General features: G+C 45.7%; 1 protein-coding gene across 1 annotated transcript in view; it reads right to left on the reverse strand.

Moving 5' to 3' along the window:
* Positions 1 to 2,366: 2,366 nt before the first annotated feature.
* The window catches only part of LOC147683679 (uncharacterized), a 28,341-nt gene continuing 10,609 nt past the window's right edge, over positions 2,367 to 20,098 (reverse strand). The window contains exon 3 of the mRNA XM_086942564.1: positions 2,367 to 2,524. Within this exon, the coding sequence (XP_086798690.1) occupies positions 2,367 to 2,524 (158 nt within the window). The remainder of the gene's footprint in view (positions 2,525 to 20,098) is intronic.

The raw sequence follows: 20,098 nt of genomic DNA on the forward strand, positions 1-20,098 counted from the left end.
AGATAAAGGGGAGATAAAATGGTGATAAAATGGGACTAAAATGGAGATAAAATGAGGATAAAACGGAGATGTACTGGAGGTATAATGGAGATAAAATGGAGCTAATAGGGAGCTAATAGTGAGATAAAAGGGATCTAAAAGGGAGATAATATGGGGAGATAGCGGAGACAGATGGGGAGACAGATGGGGAGACCGATTGCAGATTGGGGAGACAGATCGGGAGAAGCACATTGGATGAGGGAGATGGGGAGATGAGGGAGAGGCAGATGAGGGAGGCACTGATGAGGGAAAGGGTGGAGTGGGAGATGGGGGGAGAGGGTGGAGATGGGGGAGACCGAAGGGGTAGACAGATGGGGGAGACTGATGGGGAGACAGATGGGGAGACTGAAGGACAGATTGGGGAGACAGATGGGGAGAAGGACATGGGATGAGGGTGATGGGTAGATGAGGGAGAGGCATATGAGGGAGAGACAGATGGGGAGAGGGTGGAGAGGGAGATTGTGAGAGGGTGGAGATAGGGGAGACAGATGGGGAGACAGATGAGGGAGAAGGACATGGGATGAGGAAGATGGGGGATGAGGGAGAGCGAGATGAGGGAGAGACAGATGGGGAGAGGGTGAAGACAGATGGGGAGACAGATGGGGGGACAGAGAAATGGGATGGGGAGACAGATGGGGGAGGTGGGGAGATGGGGAGATGGGGAGTTGGAAATGGGATTGAGATGTGGGGATGGAGATGGGATGGGATGGAGAGATGAAGATGGAGATGGGGAGATGGGATGGAGAGATGGAGATGGGATGAGGATGGAGAGATGGAGATGGGGAGATGGGATGGAGAGAGGGAGATGGAATGGAGATGAGATGGAGATGGGGAGATGCAGATGGGATGGTTATGGGATGAAGATGGGGAGATGGAGATGGGATGGAGAGATGGAGATGGGATGGAGAGATGGAGATGGGATGGAGATGGGGAGATAGGTAGATGGGGATGCAAACTGTGCACACGCGCCCCATGGCATGTTTTAGGTTGGGGGATTAAGTCCCCTTGAATCCTGAGGGTCCCTGGGGTCCAACTAGCCCACCAGGTACCTCCAGTAAGTGCCACAGAGCTGCGTTGCAGAGAGGTTTAAAAAGGGGCATGGCCAGGACCACCTCTCTGCAACACAGCACAGTGGTGCTTACTGGAAGCACCTGGTGGGCTAGTTGTCCCCCAGGGGCCTTCAGGATTGAAAGGAAATTAATTCCCCCACTTTAAATGCTCCACAGGGCGTGTTTGCACACGTGTCACCTCAGGACCCACCCCCTCCCTTCACCACTGTGCAAACGCGCCTGGTGGTGCGTTTTAAGGTGGGAGATTAAGTCCCCTTGAATCTTGAGTGTCCCTGGGGTCTAACTAGCCCACGAAGTACCTCCAGCAAGCGCCACATTGCTGATTGGTCCCCAGGGCCATCGAGGGCTCCCGGAGGGGGGCCGTGCGGCCCCCCTCCTACCTATTGCACAGCCCCGGGTGGTGGTGGTCCCCGGGGCTCCATTACAGATCCCTGAAGTTCAATATTAGTGCCCTAAGGGGTTGACTTATGGTCTCCCACGTCCAGTGTGGTTGACTAGTTTCAGCCAGGCCTTTTTATTAAACTGGCTTTCTTCAGGCCTATGTGTGGGGGTGTTACAGGGATCTATGTGATTATCAGTGCAAGGGGTGTGAAGCACGCGCTAAGGTGCTGATATATGAAAGAGGTATTTCCTCTCAGTTTGTACTCCTGTCTACAGAGGATAAAACTCCCTGGACTTTTGCCGGAGGGTCGGACTTATTAGCACTTTGGCTGTGTCTCCAGGCCCAAAGGAACACCTGTGATCCGGTTGCAAGGTCCCCCACACATTAGTCCTGAAGAAAGCCAGTTTATTAAAAAGGCCTGGCTGAAACTAGTCGACCACACCAAAGTAATCTGGCGTCGCAGCACACCTGAGGTGCACTTGGTGCCTTGGGTGGGGCCCAATTATGAAGCATGCCACCAACTAGGTTGGTGGGTGAGGGCCTTCATACTAAACCAAATGGTTTCCCATGTAGACACATAGCACACAGACATAGCTAATTCTCCTTGATCAACCACGTCCCAGGGGAAATGAACTAGCTACTCTAGTTCCTCTCTCTCTCCTTGATTAACAGAACTCCTCTGGAACCAAGATCAGAACAAATAAGTCAACCAGATCAGTGTATGGCTCAGGGGCATTGATGACGTCTTCCTCGTTTAGGAGGGAAACGAGGAAGACCTTAAAATCTTTCTATCTGTCATCAATAGTAACAACATAAATCTGAGGTTCACCATGAACTATAATCAGGAGATGGTGGAATTCCTGGATATTAAAGTTTCATTGAGAAACATCACACTCCAGACAGATCTCTATAGGAAGAGTACTGCTGGTAATTCGATCCTCCACGTGGATAGCTGTCATCCACCAAGCTTCCGCTGGAGCATACCCTATAGCGAGCTCCTTGATGCCAAGAGAAATAGCTGTACACATGAACACTATAAAAGAACCAGACAGAATTTGCTAGATCACTTCTGTGCCAGAAAATATCCTAAGAAAAGCATCAAGAAAGCCAGCACTAGGGCTGATGAAAAATCAAGAGAGGAATTGTTTGCAAGAAAAAACACATACAGCAAGGGACCCTGACAATGAACCTATACATTTCATCTCAAAATGTACATGTCACGCAAACAATTTACGTAAGATCTTGAAAAGTTGGTGGTCAATCCTTTCACAAGATGCTATCCTGAGAACTAGGATAGGTAATGCTCCTGATATTACTTTTAAGAAAAATCTGTCTTTGAAAGATATGCTAGTGCATAGCCACCTAACATGTAATAAACAAATATGGCTACAGCAGAGCAGATGATTTAGAAAATGTGGTCACTGCAAAGCTTGTAAATACAGCACCAATGTCAAAGAGATCACCCTAGACAGAATCAGGAAGAGACACCACATTACTAAAGCAATCACACGCAAGACAGACTATGTAGTTTACGTAATTGTATGTCCCTGTGGAAAATGGTATATAGGGTCCACTACTTTCCTGGTACAAAAACACATACTTGAACACTGGCATGCCATAACGAATGCAGACATGAGCTACAGCACAGCATGGCACTTTAAAGAACACCATGACGGGGACTGGACTAAGGATAGATTCTTTGGCATCGATACGGTAGCCAAACTCCCTAGAGGTGGCAACAGAATAAGTGCATTACGCAGAATGGAATCAAGGTACATACTTGAAACAGGCAGTCTCACACCACATAGTATGAATCAGGATGAAGAGCTTTACACACACCTGTGAATCGCAAGCTCCTATGTACAACTCTGATTGCTTGAGTTTTAAATTGTAAATATTTGGTAACGTCTTAAATGCATATTTTTTCTGTTTAAGTAGAGACACTAAAAGATTAGTGATATTATTTTCTCCTTCAACTGTTGAGAGGCTCAACATTATGTAAATTAAGAATTTAATTAATCTTTAGGTTGTAATCTACTTATTGTGTTGCACTAAAATTGTATTCTCTCTACTTTTGCAGATAATTTGGAAATTTCCTGGCACATCTGCTGGTAGTGTTGAAGAAATATTATGTGGCAACATCTTTTTCTAGATTTGCAGAGTTGAAAGAATAACTTTCTCTAGGTACTATACCCTGAATAACTTGATCAACTGGTTATATGAGTTTAAGGGCACTAGATTCTCGAGTAGAAATCAGAAAAAGGAATAATTACAACCTTTGTTTAAACATCAATAACGTTTTGTTGATAGACGGGGAGAAATCACAAAATTTTAAGTATTTTGTTTATGTTTGTTTTCACGTTGTATGCACTTTCTACAAATACAAGCAATATGGTGGGAATCGGGTTATGTGAAAAAGATCGTAAGATCGAAACGTGTCAGTTCCGTTTGCTTGAATAAACAATACCTGTAAACCATTCCGCATTGGTGTGGCTGTTTCCTCCGGAGTAGTAGGCGAGGGGATTTTATGTGGTATATATATATATATATTCACTGAAAAAAACATAGGTTTCAGGGGTGTTATAGTTAGCTGGACATTTCACTGATTCAAAACCATTGCAATTCCTCCGTTATAGTTATAGCACTAACTGTAACTCGCGCGCCTGCAATCCACTGCTGATGATGTCACATATTACATCCTTCATGACATGGTCAGTAGCATCACTGATGACATCACTGAATTTCTAAGGTTTTTTAAATGGTAATTCCTAACTATAACATACTTGAAACCTAAGGTTTTTTCAGTGAATATCAAAGTTTTTTTAAATGATAATTCCTAATTATAATGTTCATCAAGCATATCTGTTTTTTTCTGTCTTTTTTAATTATCATCCCATTCTCAATCTAGTAAAAATTGCAAATATTACCACTCTTCTTTTGATTCCTTCCTTCAACAAAATTGCCACAAACCAGAACTAACATTAATAATATACAAACTAGGCATTCCCGTAGAAAAAAAACAAAAAAACACCACTTTCCCATATTTTCAACAACAAGCCAAATCTGCAATGCAACCTAAAAAAACAGGCGATAGTTCCACTTACCACTAACAAATTAACATCAACATTTAACTAGTGTAAGGACGTTGACTTTGTACTGCGTGAATTACATCCAACTCACACCCCTATTTAAAGATGAATATGTGATAGAGGCACTAATTATGCACTTCCAACACCCAACAAAATCACAACACCCAGCGCCACCACCACTACAACCACCCCTGCTGACCCCTCCCCTTCTACTACCTCAGAGGCAGCGCAAAACAGGACAACAGACCTTCCCAAAATAATATATCCCCTCAACAGCACACTAGCTGAATGGTAAGAGATGTGGCAACCAACTATGTATAAGGGAGGGACCTTGCACATCAACAATAATTTACACAATGCCAAGACTACCGGTGATATGCTATACACAACTCACTATACAAAACAAAAACTTTTCCGTGTATAGATATAGTATTGATACGTGTAGTGTACTGCACAGTGGATGCAACCATATTTTCTCAGACACTGGGGAATATCTCGGTCATGTAGCTGTGTTGTCCCCCCCCCTTTGAAGCAGAAGCAGAGTGGGCTGGTCCAACGTACGCAACTCCAGCATAAGAGTATAAATAATTAGGCTACGCCTTGGGCATGGTTCACTTGTGCGAAGACAAAAGACTCTGCCACAGCGAAGGTTCTCACCCTGCCACGTGGCTGCCGCCATGACCACCTGACTTCTCGATACAGGTCCATGCGAACTCAGTGCCACAGCGCCGCAGACTTATGTCTATATCGACTACTGCCTTCGATATACACTGCGGACAGCAGGGTTCACAACTTGAATTCAGATTTGGATCTACACTACAGACAACATTGAATTAAGCCTTTCTTTAATAAATGCAGAGACAATTGTACTATATGTCTTCAGATTTTGTTAAAGGATGTGACAAAAAGCATTCCTCAATGTCTGTCCTTACTACTGCCTTCGATCTACACTGCGGACAGCAGGGTTCACAACTTGAATTCAGCTTTGGGTCTACACTACGGACAGCATTGAATTTAGCCTTGCTTTATTTAAGGCAGAGACAATTGTACTGTATGTCTTCAGATTTTGTTAAAATAAGTGACAAAAAGCATTCCTTGATGTCTGTGTCGACTACTGCCTTCGATCTACACTGCGGACAGCAGGGTTCACAACTTGAATTCAGCTTTGCATCTACACTACAGACAGTAGGGAATTCAGCCTTGCTTTATTTAATGCAGAGACAATTGTACTATATGTCTTCAGATTTTGTTAAAGGATGTGACAAAAGCATTCCTTGATGTCTCTGATGACTATTGCCTTTGATCTACGCTGCGGATAGCAGGGTTCACAACTTTAATTCAGCTTTGGATCTACACTACAGACAGCATGAAATTCAGCCTTGCTTTATTTAAGGCAGAGACAATTTTACTCTATGTCCTCAGATTTTGTTAAAGGATGTGACAAAAAACATTCCTCAATTTCTGTACTGACTACTGCCTTCGATCTACATTGGGAAGACTCACAATTCAGGTGGAATGTCGATTGCACATGACGCATTCCAGTGAGCAAGAGACATTGTATTAGTGCGACCCGCTCGAACCACGAATCATCACAGGGTACACACACGCTGAGTTCTTCAGGTACCACTAACTCACTGCACCACAAGTCATCTTCACATGGCCTTATTAAGACAGAATTCGCAAGGCAAAAAGCATTGCTACCAGTGTGGCCCCCCGGACCACGCATCATCGTAGATTACGTATACGCTCAAGTGCCAAAGGTACTACTAACTCAGTAAACCATAAGTCATCGCAACGTGGCCGTATTCAGGCAGAATTCAACAGACAAAAGACATTGGTCCGAATGCGGCCCCCCTGGACCATGCATTATTGCAGGGTACGTACAAGCTCAGCACCAAAGATACTACTAAGTCAGTGCACCATAAATCATCGCAAAGAAGAGTGAACAGTTTTATGTCAGCAATGAGGCACACTATCAATTTCAAATCGAATTGATGCAGAATTTAATAGACAAAAGACATTAATCCAATTTTCTGTGCCTGTCAACCAAGCATCATCGCAGGGTACGTACACGCTAAGCACCAAAGGTACTACTGACTCAGTGCACCATAAATCATCACCACATAGCCTTATTAAGGCAGAATTCAGAAAGCAAAAGACATTGCTACCAGTGCGGCTTGTCTGGAGCACACATCATCGCAGGCTCCACAGAACATTGATGCTTCAGGTGCCACTAACTCAGTGCACCACTTATTATTGCTGATTGCAGACACGCTAACTTACCAATACTGTGCAGCTCTACTCAACACCACCTGGCCGTGGGCTCTTGCTAACCGCTGCCTCCTGCCTACCCTGCGGTCATCAGAGCTCACAATTAAATAGACTCTTGATTCATTATTTACAGAGTCTAGTACCAAACTAAGTATAATGTCCCTCAAACCTACACAATATCCCTTTTAGTAGTCTTCCTTCAATAACTTCTTTTATATCAGTTCTAGGTTTAGTTGAATAACAAAATTCACCCTGCAAGTGCAAAGGAACACTGAATGGCAGTCTACACTGCGGGCAGCACAGGTCACAATTTGAACTATAATGTCCCTGAAACCTACATATTTCGACAACGTATTCCAAATATGTTTCGTATTTTATGTGAATCATGATTACAGATGATGCAGTCCAGTAGGCAACAGGCAATGCTTCCACTGCAGCCCGTTCGGAACACGCATCAGCAGGGTGAGCACACGTTGAGCACCAGACGTACCACTAACTTAGTGCACCATAAATAATCGCCATGTGGCCTTATTAAGGCAAAATTCAGTAGTCAAAAGACATTCTTACCAGTGCGGTCTGACTGGACCACGCATCATCGCAGGCTCCACACAAACTGCCCCTACCTCAGTGCACCACAACTCATGAACATTTCATGATAGAATCTTCTGTGTATTATTTCACATGTAGTGCTCCTACCTTTGTAAAGCAGAAGTCATAAACTGTTTATGATGGAATATCTGTGTATGATATGATAATTACGATTGTACTTGTTATCAAGAGCATCAAAATAAAATGGAGTCGAGCGCATGTGCCTGTGATTACTTCAACTATCTATCTGTGTCTGTATATTCATTATGTTTGTAAAATGCTGCCCCTGGGTCCTACCACATTATATTGTGCTGTAAACAGCGTATGCAACCATCTCACCTCTGACAGTAACAAAAACTTTGGTTATATAACTTTCTCTCACTCATTTTACAAATACGAACGTAGAAACTGGATCATTACAATACTGCAAGCAAAGTGTATAGTAAATTTATAAGTGTGTGCTATTGCTCAAGTTTTTTTTTGTAGCATATTTATATAGCGCAAAGTCGACTCAAAACTATGTCAGCGATTTATATGAGCACCGTATTTACAGTACATTTTCAGGCACGCGTAGATTACGTGATTTGTCTACAATAACAGGATGTGCTTGCAACTCCAAGGCTCGAACACTGATTTCCAGCACCAAGTTCGACAGTATACCCAAATAACCACATTCGTATATATTAGCTGCCCTTCATGTGCCAAAAAATGCAACCTAAAGCTTTCATAGCCCTGTATTACTACAGCTACAACACTCCACTGAATGTACAACAAACATTCATATTCGCAGAAATGCGTCATGTTCACAATCTTTTATGTGTGGAACTATGGATGAATGTAGGGGCATTGATTCCCCATACCTTCCATGTTGGCCATGTTGTGGGACTTCACAGACATAATGACACATTTGCGTTTAAGACCCGGGTGACGGCAGCACTACAACACAGACACCCGAATCAGTTGATTTCTGATATAGCTCACAACGAAGCCATGCCCATAGCTCCGGAGTCAATATTCACAGCCTCGCACAGCACTGGCATACGTCAGGCCAGCCCACTCTGCTTAAGCTGCTTAACACAACAACGCTACGTGGCCCAGATTTTCATTGTAGTTATTTGCTTGTGCCAGGTCTAGTTGTCGGAACGGCACACACACACACTCCCTCATGGCTGGTATATACCCACACCACACCCATCCAGCACAGGTGTCACAACACACATGACCCTACCAATAAAAAAGACTGGGCGCACATGCTCTATGCCATTTTAGAGTTGCTATCATTCCAAGTGCTGTGATGGCCCATCTTGGTGGTTCGGATGCCTCAAGTAGGCCCGAACTACCGAACAGGGGGGCCCACCACCACGTGTGTGGCCTCTTTGGTCACTGAGTTAGTGGTACCGCAAGGACTGAGCGGGTGAGGAACCTGCAATGATGATGTGTGCACAAGTAAGTCCTTTGCCATAGTGATATCAAGACTCAGCAACAAATATGAGACTTCTTGGTGGCAGAGCGGGACTGCATGATACAGGGGTCTCCAAACCAGTCCTGGAGGGCCGGATCCATGCCAGATTTTTAAAATTACTACATGTATCTCAATGGGATATCCAAAAAATCTGGCATGAATCCGGCCTCCAGTATCGGTTTGGAGACCCCTGATGTAGAAGTTGCTCTGTCCTCAAAAAGGTGAACAGTGAGGCCTGGGTGCGCACTGGAAGAAGTAGATGCGATACAGTAGACTGGATACAAAAAAACGATGCAGCAATTTAGGCGTACGCAGTCCTACATGCCCTCTTATTGCATTTGTCTTTTCTCCAATAGCAGGAAAGCTTTTATAGTCGGTCAAATGTCCGCCGCTCCCACTTGCGTAGCGAAGTAGATAAGTATTTATTTTTTCATACTATGTACAGTTAAATTTACCATCTTATTTTGACAACTTTTCCTTTCTCAATTCATTTAGCACTTGTGCCTTCGTTGCTGTGCGCAGTACAGCTCTTGCCTTCATTGGAGAGCACAGCACTGCTCACGCAGCGTGAGACATTTTCTATCTGAAAAAACGGGGATATGAACCTAACCTACGAATCGCACACGTTCGTGCGTGTCTGTTTCCTTCCGTACTAAACCATTGGCCTTTGCGTGCGACTTATTCTAAAAGACTGCACGCAATTGGCCATAGGCGGGCGCATTGCTCCCTCCATGGCCTATTGATATCTATTATGCGCTTGCTGCGCGTGATAGACTCCAATAGCACATGAGGTTTCAGTTATCATGCCCAGACACGGGCGTGATGATTGAAACAACGTGTATGACTGCGCACCACTTGTTTTCTATAACCGGATGGAAAACATTACTACTCTACTAATTGTTCATAAATCGAAGCCCATTAAACAAGTTGGAACCGTACAAATGGTTGTATTGTTAATGGGGGAGGGAAGGTGTGTGAAAGTGCGATGTTATTCTACTCCACATTAAGATAGTGGCAATTACCAATCATAACATCTTTCTTTTACCATCTTTTAGACGTGGAGCTTCAGGGTGCACTATGTCCTGGCATGTTGTGAAACACACACCGGTGACAGAAAGGTGAGCTGCGAATATTCTTTTCAGAGTCACTCTCTCACTCTCTCATTTCCTCTCTCCTTTGATGAACAAATGACGCACAATCTTATCATCCTTTTTAATAGGTTGTGTTTCACAAATTGGCGTCCCCCCCAACACCTCCAAAGCTCAACATTTGAAGAATCTGCGATGATGCATGGCCATCGTAACAACGTGTAAGAAGGTTGCTTCGGCACGTGGTGGACCCTGTAAATGTAAATGTAAATGTATTTGAGCTTATATAGCGCACAGCTACCCGCAGTGGGTTTCCCGGCGCTTGCTTAGGGAACCCGTCCTGGTATTCCCCTGTGAGATAACCCCGACAGGGTATCCACAAGGTGAAAGCCAGGCATCACGCCGCGAGGGGCCGTTGTGGAGATTAAGCAAGCTATTGCCCAGAGTCGCAGAGTGTGAACCCGAGAGTCGAGAAGGCACCGGAGCGAGAATTATCGAGTCCGTGGAATTTTTAGCCCAAGACCCGCCGAGGCGGGGAATTGAACCCTGGTCCAGGGCCGATCTCAGCTTCCGGGTCTGCCGCCTCTAACCCCTGAGCCACACTTCTCCATATTTACCCTCTTTGAAACATTCCAATGGCGCAAGGTGAGCAGAGAAACTTGTTTCAGAAGCAACGAGAAGTCACCTGTGGGCGGAGAGACTGGATAGTGTGCAGCAACTTGAGTACGTAGGAATGTACAATCACCTCCGGGCAGTGGGAGTGGATAGGTTGCTCCAGTCTGGGTGCGCAGGAAAGGGCACTCACCTCCGGACACTGGGAGTGGATGGGGTGCAGCAGTCTGGGTGCCCAGTAATGAGAACTCACCGCTACGCAGTGGGAATGCATGGGGTATAGAACCCTGGGAGGGAAAGAGTGCACAGACACCTCCTTACAGTGGAAGTTGATGTACTACAGTAGCCTGGGTGTGCCAAGCCATAACACAAATATACATATGCAGTTGTATGTGCTCTGCAATTGCTAATTGTATACTCTCTTTCAGATCACTAAACTTGAGGGTGCACTATAACCCGGCACGCGGTTGGACACACACCAGTGGCAAAAAGGTGAGCTGCGAAGATTTTCTCCAGTATCAACACTAACTCCTGCTCCATGTATGACTTTCTCTCCCACACTTTCAATGTCTTTCTTTCTCTCTTTCTCTCTCTCTTCCTCTTTCTCACACTGTTTCTATTTCTCTTTTCAAGTTATGAACCCTGCTGTCCACACTGCAGATAAATAAATCAAGGCTGAATTTAATCAATCGATCAATCAGAGTACTTGTAAAGCGCTAGTTACCCGTGAGGGTCTCAAGGCACTGAGGGGAAGGGGGTGCCGCTACTGCTTGAAGAGCCAGGTCTTGAGGAGTCTTCTGAAGGCGAGTAGGTCTTGGGAATTTAACACTGTCTGCAGTATAGATCCAAACCAGAATTCAAGTTGTAACCTCTGCTAGATGAGTGTTTGCAAAGGTAAGCAGAGCGGCCTAGGTGCACAAGGCCTCCAATTAAACGTGGTGCGAACAAACGATATTGTCCTGCATAATGACGTGATCTCTTACCTCATTCTGTCTCATCTCTGAATCATTTTAAAGACCTGCTGGATCATACTGTAAATCTGAGCCAGCAGGCACTTCCCTATAGACACCTCTTTAGCGCGGGCCTACGAGAGGGGTGGGATATATCAGGCACACTGCACAAGTGCGAATAAGCAATAGTGCCAAATATTATGTTAATTTGTGATCTTTGACCTCATTCAGTCACATCTCTGTCTCTGTCTCATTTTAAATACCATCTATACCATAAGATAGGCATAAGCCTATGACCAGCGCTGCCCTACAGACTCCTGTTGAGAGTGATTCTGCGGGAGGGGTTGGGTGCACTCCACTGAGTGTGCATGTGAGAAAAAACGATCTTGCCTTCCGTAATGATGTAATCTCTCACCTCATTCAATCACATTGATCTAATTTTAAGGACTTATGTTTCATTTTTGTTTTGCAGGTTACCTATGCTGCTACCACTGAAGTCCATCTCACGATTAGTTTATTATACTGTTATATTAAAGTTATGTTTCTATTTATTTATTTCTGTTTTAATAAAGGATAATTTAAAATAAATAAAGAATTAAATAACTGAGTGTATATGTCTTCTTTTTCTGACAACATTTGACTATTATTTAGTTTGATAATCATCTCCTTAGAGAAAATTTTAAAATTAAAACTATTTAACATTACAGTACACCTACAAAAAATAATGTAAATAACTCCTAGGCACATACACCCTGAGTAATTATACAACTACAAGAGTTCTATGAGTGTATCACTTTATAACAGCATAAGTACTGTAAGTCTGATTGCAAAACAAATAAGGTACTGCCTAGCACCACCGAGGCTTCAGAGACTGCCGAGGCACACGCTGCATATTAAAATAAAGATCGTGAGTATGACAATTCCTGGACTTAAGTTGCCTCGAACTCCTCGAACAATTAGTAAATAATTCTCCGGAAGGTGGCTGTGTCCTAGACTACAAAATGTCTCTGTACCCTTCGGCGCCCAATTCACATGTAACATTAACACAATACTTGGGGGCATATTTACAAGGAAGCCGTTAAAATGATACCCCTTAATTTGTAAAAGAATAACTGACAGGGCTCAAAGTTTTACTAAGAAAAGAATTATGTTTATAACTAGAAGTGTAATACCGGGGATAACTCTTTACCAGCTCTTTACCAGAGGCTGTAGCTGCAATTAACGGTTCCTATGGAAACATTTTAAAAGTCAAGCACACTTACTGTTTGGATTAGCAACATTGTGTGCTGAACTTGTGACCTGTGTGCTCAATTGAGTGTTCCATGCACTGTTACTATGGTAACAGGCAGTAAGCAGTTTGGGGGTAGGGTTCCCAGGTGCTGGCTGTACAGAAACAGTCATATTTACCCAAAGTCCTCTACCTAACACAGGAGAAAGCAAACAGTGATGACAGAACACTGTGTACATTAGGAGCAAAAGAAGTACATAACTCTTCGAATTAACCTCAAGAGAGGACGCGAGCAATAGCAATCAGACACTGCTGCTTCACGTTTCACAGTGTGCACGTCACTAAATACTTTGTGGCTATTTAAAAGGTAGACGGGATTGTTGACATTCCAAAACTTAGGGGCATATTTACAAGGACAGCAATAAAATTATCGCCGCTTTAGCGGCCACAACCTGCAGCTAAAACTGCGATTATGGACTTGAAAATCCTTTGTTGTCTTACCGGAAGATTTTTTCTATACTGCTGTTGGCTATGGCAGGGTGTGAGCCGAAGCTCCCGCCCTGTCATAGCAAACTTGGTTTGGATTTTGAAAGAGAGAACAGGGAAACCTACTCTCTCTTTCAAAATGCAAAGCAGATTCCTTTTCCCCACGGGTAGCTGCATATTAGCAGGTCCCTGTGTGGAAAAGTAATGGCGGCTTTAGAAGGACGCGGGGAGCTGGCTAGGACCATAGAGACATTGGGGCTCCACCCAAATTCCGCAACGTTGTATATATGCCTAAACAGTAAACAAGGCGATATATTTTTCACTGCATTTTTGCCTTTTTTTTAAAAATGCGGCGAAATGGCCCTTGTTAATATGCCCTCAAGTTTGCTATGACAGAGTGAGAACCTCGACTCCTGCCCTGCCATACCAAACAGCAGTGTCCCAGGGTAGGCACCCGGAGACACAGCAGGAGCCGATCCTGGGGAGTGGTGTTCCCCAGGGCCCTCGACTGCTCCAGAATTGGGGCCAAGCAACATCCCTCCCAAATTTAAAAAAGCTCCTGGGGGTGTTGATCCCCGGAGCTTAGAGGAATCTTTGAGCCCACCCAGTCATTTTTTTGAAAGCCCCAAAGAGTAGCGGTCCCCAGGGCTGGAAAGGGCCTTTAAGCCCCCCACCCAAGAATTTTACTGGGGGAGTACCTTTGAGCCCCCCCCACCCATTTATTTCGTAGCACCGATGGATGGCGGTCCCCGGGCTACAGGGCTCCTCTGGACCCCCTTCAAATTTAATATTTTAGACCCCGGGATTTGCCCCCCCCCCAGGTAGCTGAATTTTTAAACAAATACAGAAGCCCTCGCTTCGTTATTTTTTTCACGGAGGATCCATGCACCCTGCGCACATTTCTCCATTTTTTCAAAACGTTTTGGGACACCCCACTAGTTTTGAAAATTTTGCGAAGATTCGTCAACCGGCGCCAAAGTTATTCCAAGTAGAATGTTGCGGATTTCCTGCCAGTAGGTAATATATATATGTATATATATATATATATATATATATATATATATATATATATATATATATATATATATATATATATATTCACTGAAAAAACCATAGGTTTCACATTTTTTATAGTTAGGAATTAGCATTTAAAAAACCTTTGAAATTCAAAGAAAAAACCATAGGTTTCACACCAGTTATAGTTAGCTGAACATTTTACTCATACAAAACCATTGAAATTCCCACATTATAGTTAGTTGGACTCACTATAACTTGCGCGCCCGCAATCCACTGCTGATGATGTCACATATTACATCATTCATGACATGGTCAGTGACATCAATGATGACATCACTGATGACATCTCAAATGACATCACTGATGACATCATCCATGTGATAATATAATGCACCTCCTCACACTAAATTGATACTTGTATAGCGCACTACTCAACCGCAAGGGTCTCAAAGCGCTTGTACGAATACCGCTGTGGAACCCATCCTGACTTTCCCTGTGAGGCGTCCACTCCTGGGCACCCCCAAGGTGGAGGCCAGGCATCCTTAGCGTTGTGGGGGCCGTTGTGGAGATTAAGCAAGCTATTGCCGAGAGTTGCAGAGTGGGACTCCATGATTGGAATAGGCACCGAGGCGAGAATTATCAGGTCCGTGGAATTTTGAGCCCAAGACCCACCGAGGCAGGGAATTGAACCCTGGTCCCGGGCTAGACTTCTGCATCAGGGTCTGCCACTCAAACCATTGAGCCACACTTCTCCACTCCACTCTAATCTAACCTTTGATACATCCAGTGTTGAATAGAGACTACCAATCCTGAAACCATTGACTCACCAATACTAGTTACTACATACACACTCACTGATTCCTAAGTCTACTCATACATACAGTCACTCATCAATACAACACTATCATATGCACTCATAGACCTATACAGACACTTACACACTGCCACTCATTCATGGAGTTACTCACACACCTAGTCAGTCATGCAAAGCATCAATCACACTCCCATTTGCTCATCTATACAGTTATACACGCATAACATAACCTTACTTATTGAAATATATACTAACACATACTTATTCTCTTTTACAATCACTGATACAAGTACACATTGATTCAGATAGTCACTTACGCAATCACAGGCTCTCATGTATAGTCATTGATATATGCCAACTCTCACATGCACTGTGTTTTACATATGTACTTATTTGGACATTGTAACCAGGACGGGTGGCCCCCGCCCCCTGTGCCCCGGAGTGAGCCCGTAACCTGTGACCCCTCCCTCTTGTTTCCACAGACGTCAACGGCCCCTGCATGGAACTGGCATGAGGAGCGGTACAGTTGCGATGACGAGGAGAAGGGCCTCGGACCCTTTAAGTGGACTGGTGGGAGTATCACAGAGGAGGAGTCAGGACCCGCCTTAAAGAAAGACCGCCCGCAAACACAGGTGTGTCTTTACACCGGAGGAGCGGTCAGTGAGTGGAGAGGAGCGGTGTGGAGCAAGAGCGTAGACGAGGAGGCGAGAGCGGCATCGGAAGAGGAGGCGAGAGCGATATCGGAGGAGCAGGCGAGAGCGGCATCGTAGGAGGAGGCGAGAGCCGTCACGAAGGACGGGAAGGAAGGAGCCCAGGAGCCCAGGTAGAGGCGGAGAACTCAGAGCATCGGGAGGCCAGAATCCGAAGGAGAGCAGCGGGGACTACGGAGCCAGGAGGCCAACGATATCACTCATCGCCCAGCTGCTCCCCTGGAGGGGCGTGGCTAACCGGGGTGCGTGACCGGATAGCGGGTTGGGTTGGTAGAAAGGGTAGAGGTACCCCGTAAGCCCTAGTTAACTTTCCGGTACACACGTCCTTCACGCCCATGCACTTCCCCGAGCACCAAGGTTGTCCTCACCCCCTTTCCCCAAGACTGTTGATTGATCAAGCGTGTACCTGATACTCCCTCTCTTGTGTCTTCCCCGTTGGCAGAGCCTGGGTCATCACGGAGCCCGAGGAAGGAAGAAGGAGGAGGAGCCCGACTCGACGGCGGGAAGAAGGTGTGCTCAGAAAGTGTCGGCATGAAAGGAGCCAATCCCCGAGAAGAGTCGCGGCCAGGAAGACCTGTACAGACTGTTTGTTCCACCAAATAAAAGCTGGTTTAAACATCACTAAGACCCGTCTCCTGCCTTTCCCTGCCCCACCGGCTACAGACATCTGGCACTGAGATATCCATTCACTCACCAACACATCCATGCACACAGTCAACCGCCCATACAGCTGTTCCCACATGCACTCTTGAACCCATATGTGAGAAGTTGGCCTGGTATATGATGCTCACTAGTTCTAGTGATCACCTTGTACCATGCCAAGCAACCCTTATGATGATTGGTTGTAAGTCAACCTTATAGACCAGCTATCCTAGAGGTAGCGTGGACAAAGCAGTCTTAGGCTAAACTCTGTAAGGGCATGTGAAGCAAGCTGTTTTACCATATACAATCCCCTTGAATACCAAATGAAAGAACACCACACAGATATATATTGAAAATATATATATATTCATTTACTACAAGTATCCCCTATACTCTTTATGAGCACAGAAGCAAATGTGTTAAAACAAAACACTGTTTAAATATACAAAAGCTGCACAATATGGATGAGCCCTAGGGGCCACCTAAACCATATACTAAAATAGTGGTATAAGTACCACCAATCGAAAAGGAAGTAGGCCTAGGGCCTGGGGAATCGCTGGAGCTGTTCGGAACTAGCAGTGACTAAATCAGGAAAGGCCCGCGGGACTCGGGTGCAGCGCTTAAAGCACACGCATGCACCAATGCAAAGTCAATGGTGTGTAAAAGTTACAAAGTTACTGAAAAGGGAACCTTCCGGATGACCTAGAACCTATAAACTTGGAACATAGACACTAGAGATGTATTGCTACACAGGAGCACCGGAGTGCCAGGGTTACCTCACCCACAGGAAGCGGGTGCATATGTCTCAAAGTGTGTCGGGTTTCGTCGCACTGGTCTATGGAGCCTGTAGATGAAGATGCTGCAGGCGAGTCGTCGAGGAGAGTTCCGGTGGATCCAAGGGTGAATCTGAAGAGGTGAAGACATGAAAGCAGAGGGGACAATGTTCAAAGTCACTAGTCAGTGACTACCGTGGAACCAGGATGGAACCAGGCGATGTCGGGTGCAAACAGTCGAAGAGGTGAAGATTGTCTCTGCAGCCATGTGGACACAAAGAGGTCGAGGACGTCCAGGCGTCGGTCACAAGCTGTACCACAAAGGCTCTAGCTGATGGCGGTGTCGGCTTCTTGATCGGAGCAAACAGGCCTTGGCTAATGCAAGCCACGCAGGAAATGATGCAAGCTTCTCACTCGGACCAGCAAGGTCAGAGGGGCTGCTCCTTTTTACAGGAGCGAGAGCCAGTCTGGAGCAACTAGACCAGCAGTGTTGATTTCGGATTTCGCCACCAAGATGGCCACTAGCCAACGCGCCAATAACCGGGATGACGTGTCAAGTGGCAAAATGCAAAAGGGCCCCACGCAGATCGTGGAGATGCTGGGGGGCTGATCTTCGGTGCAGATGCTGCTCGGTGGTGAGGCTTCTCAAACCCCAAAGCACAGCATCGAGGGTGCCTTGGGTACTGCGCAGTCAGCTTCTCGTGAATCTTTCAAGATGGCCGGTCCCACGTCTCTCGGTGCCTCCACGGGTCTCTTCATTTCAAGGACTGTGGATCGGGCACTGCGATATCTGAGAATCAGGGTCTTGTCGGGCTCTGGGCTCCGGCGGGAGGCGGGAGGCGGCGGCAAAGCAGACGTCGAGTTGCTGGATGGTGCCTGTATTCACAGGGTGGTCACTCCTTGGCCACAAGGGAGATGGTCTTCAGTCTTCTGTGCAGCAGAATGTCGAAGTCCAGTTTTCTTCTTAGTTTCAAGTTGAGTTCAGGATGATCTGAAGTCTTGGGACACAGCTCCTACTCTTATTCCAAATCTAGGGGCCGGATCACCTGCTAAGTCCCTCCTCTGAGTGGGACCAGGAAGGGGGTGGTTAAACCCACTTTCCTTTGTCCAGCTCTGCGCCAGGACTGGGGCTGGAAAGCCCCAGCACCGGTTTGGACTGGCTTATGCACGGGGACACCTTGTGTGCCCCAGGCATGTCCTATTCTATTCAGCCCTGTCCTACCCAATACACAAAATCCTGTCTGGGGTGGTGCTCGCACCTCCGAAGGCAGGAAACCCTTTGTCCAAGCCTCCCTCGCTGGAAGGACTTCCAGCAGCAGGAGGTCAGACTTGTGTCTGTGGTGACAGCATCCATTTTGTGATGCTGAGGCTCGAGTTAACTTTAACAGGGGTTCAGGTATGTACATGTCGTGTCCCTCTAGAAGGGTGGAATGCTAACCCCGTCGCCAGAATTGGCGAGGGGGTAGTATTCCAAGTCGTATGACACCTTACTCGACATGTTTTGATAAAGCCAAACCAAAGTTAGCAAGTAATCGCGAGGATTATAATGCACTTAAGAGTATATGGTATGGCAATATCCCGGAACAGCTAAGGGAGTTGTTCCCGACAGCTGCAGACAGGCTCAGCTCTTGCCAGAGCACCATCTCACATGAAACCAAGCACTCTGCCTCCAGGATTGTCGAGGCCTTCCATAGGATTGGCTTATAGGTTACCATGTGTCCAGGTAGGTTAGATATAGGTATACTATATCTAAGTAAGAGGTGATTACACCAACTTACCCCAGCTGATTGATCAGCCAGTATTGTCAAATATGGAGGCCAGGCCAGGGGTGACATAATACATGCTGCAGCCCCTGGTAGGCCTTGGAAATACCTATGCCCTGGGTACCTGGGGTTCACTGTTACAGGGGCCTATAAGGTGAACCAGATCCAATTGTGTATGTACCTAAGGTACATGGAGTCCATTTTAAGGAGAGAGCAATTAGCCTGGGGCCCTGAATAGCAGGATCCCAGGCCAAATAAGTAAAAAATCAGCTACACACCAGGCACAAAGTTTGGGGGTAACCATAGTCAGATATGCACCTTCCTACACAACCCCCCCCAAACAAAAGGAGATAAGGCTATCCTTGACCAGGTAAGCCTATATTGCCTAAGTGCGCATATAAGGAAGTGTAGGAAGGTGGATACCTGACTATGGTTGCCCCCAACTTTTTGCCTGGTGTTTTGCTGGTTTTCCGACTTAGTTGACCTGGGGCCCTGCCAATCAGGACCCCAGGCCTACTGCTCTGTCTCTAAAATGGATTCCATGTACCCTAGGTACATTTCCAATTGGTACTGGGCCACCTTATCAGACCCTGTAACTCAGGGCATAGGTGTACCCAGGGCCTACCAGGGGCTGAAGCATGTATTATGCCACCCCTGGATGGCCATCTAAATCTGACACAACTGGCTGCACGACAGCGGGGGCAAGGTGGTGTAATCACCCTTTGCTTTAGATATAGTATACCTATATCTAACCCTAAAAATGGACACACAGATTCCTATCAGTCACTCCTATGGCAGGCCTTGACAATCCTGAAGGCAGAGTGCTTGGAATCGTGTGAAGTGGTGCTCTGGCATGAGCTGATCCTGTTTGCAGCTTGCGGAAACAAGTCCCAATAGCCGTTCCATGATAACGCATACCATATACTCTTAAGTGCATTATAATCCTCGCGCTTAAATGCTATCTTTGGTATCGCTTTATCAAAACATGTCGAGTAAGGTGTCATACGAATTGGAATACTAACCCCTCGCCAATTCTGGTGACGGGGTTAGCATTCCACCCTTCTAGAGGGACATGACATGTATGTAACTGTGAGCCCCGGTTAAAGTTAACTCA

Source organism: Lissotriton vulgaris, chromosome 11 (assembly GCF_964263255.1).
Source record: "Lissotriton vulgaris chromosome 11, aLisVul1.2, whole genome shotgun sequence".
Lineage (NCBI taxonomy): Eukaryota > Metazoa > Chordata > Amphibia > Caudata > Salamandridae > Lissotriton > Lissotriton vulgaris.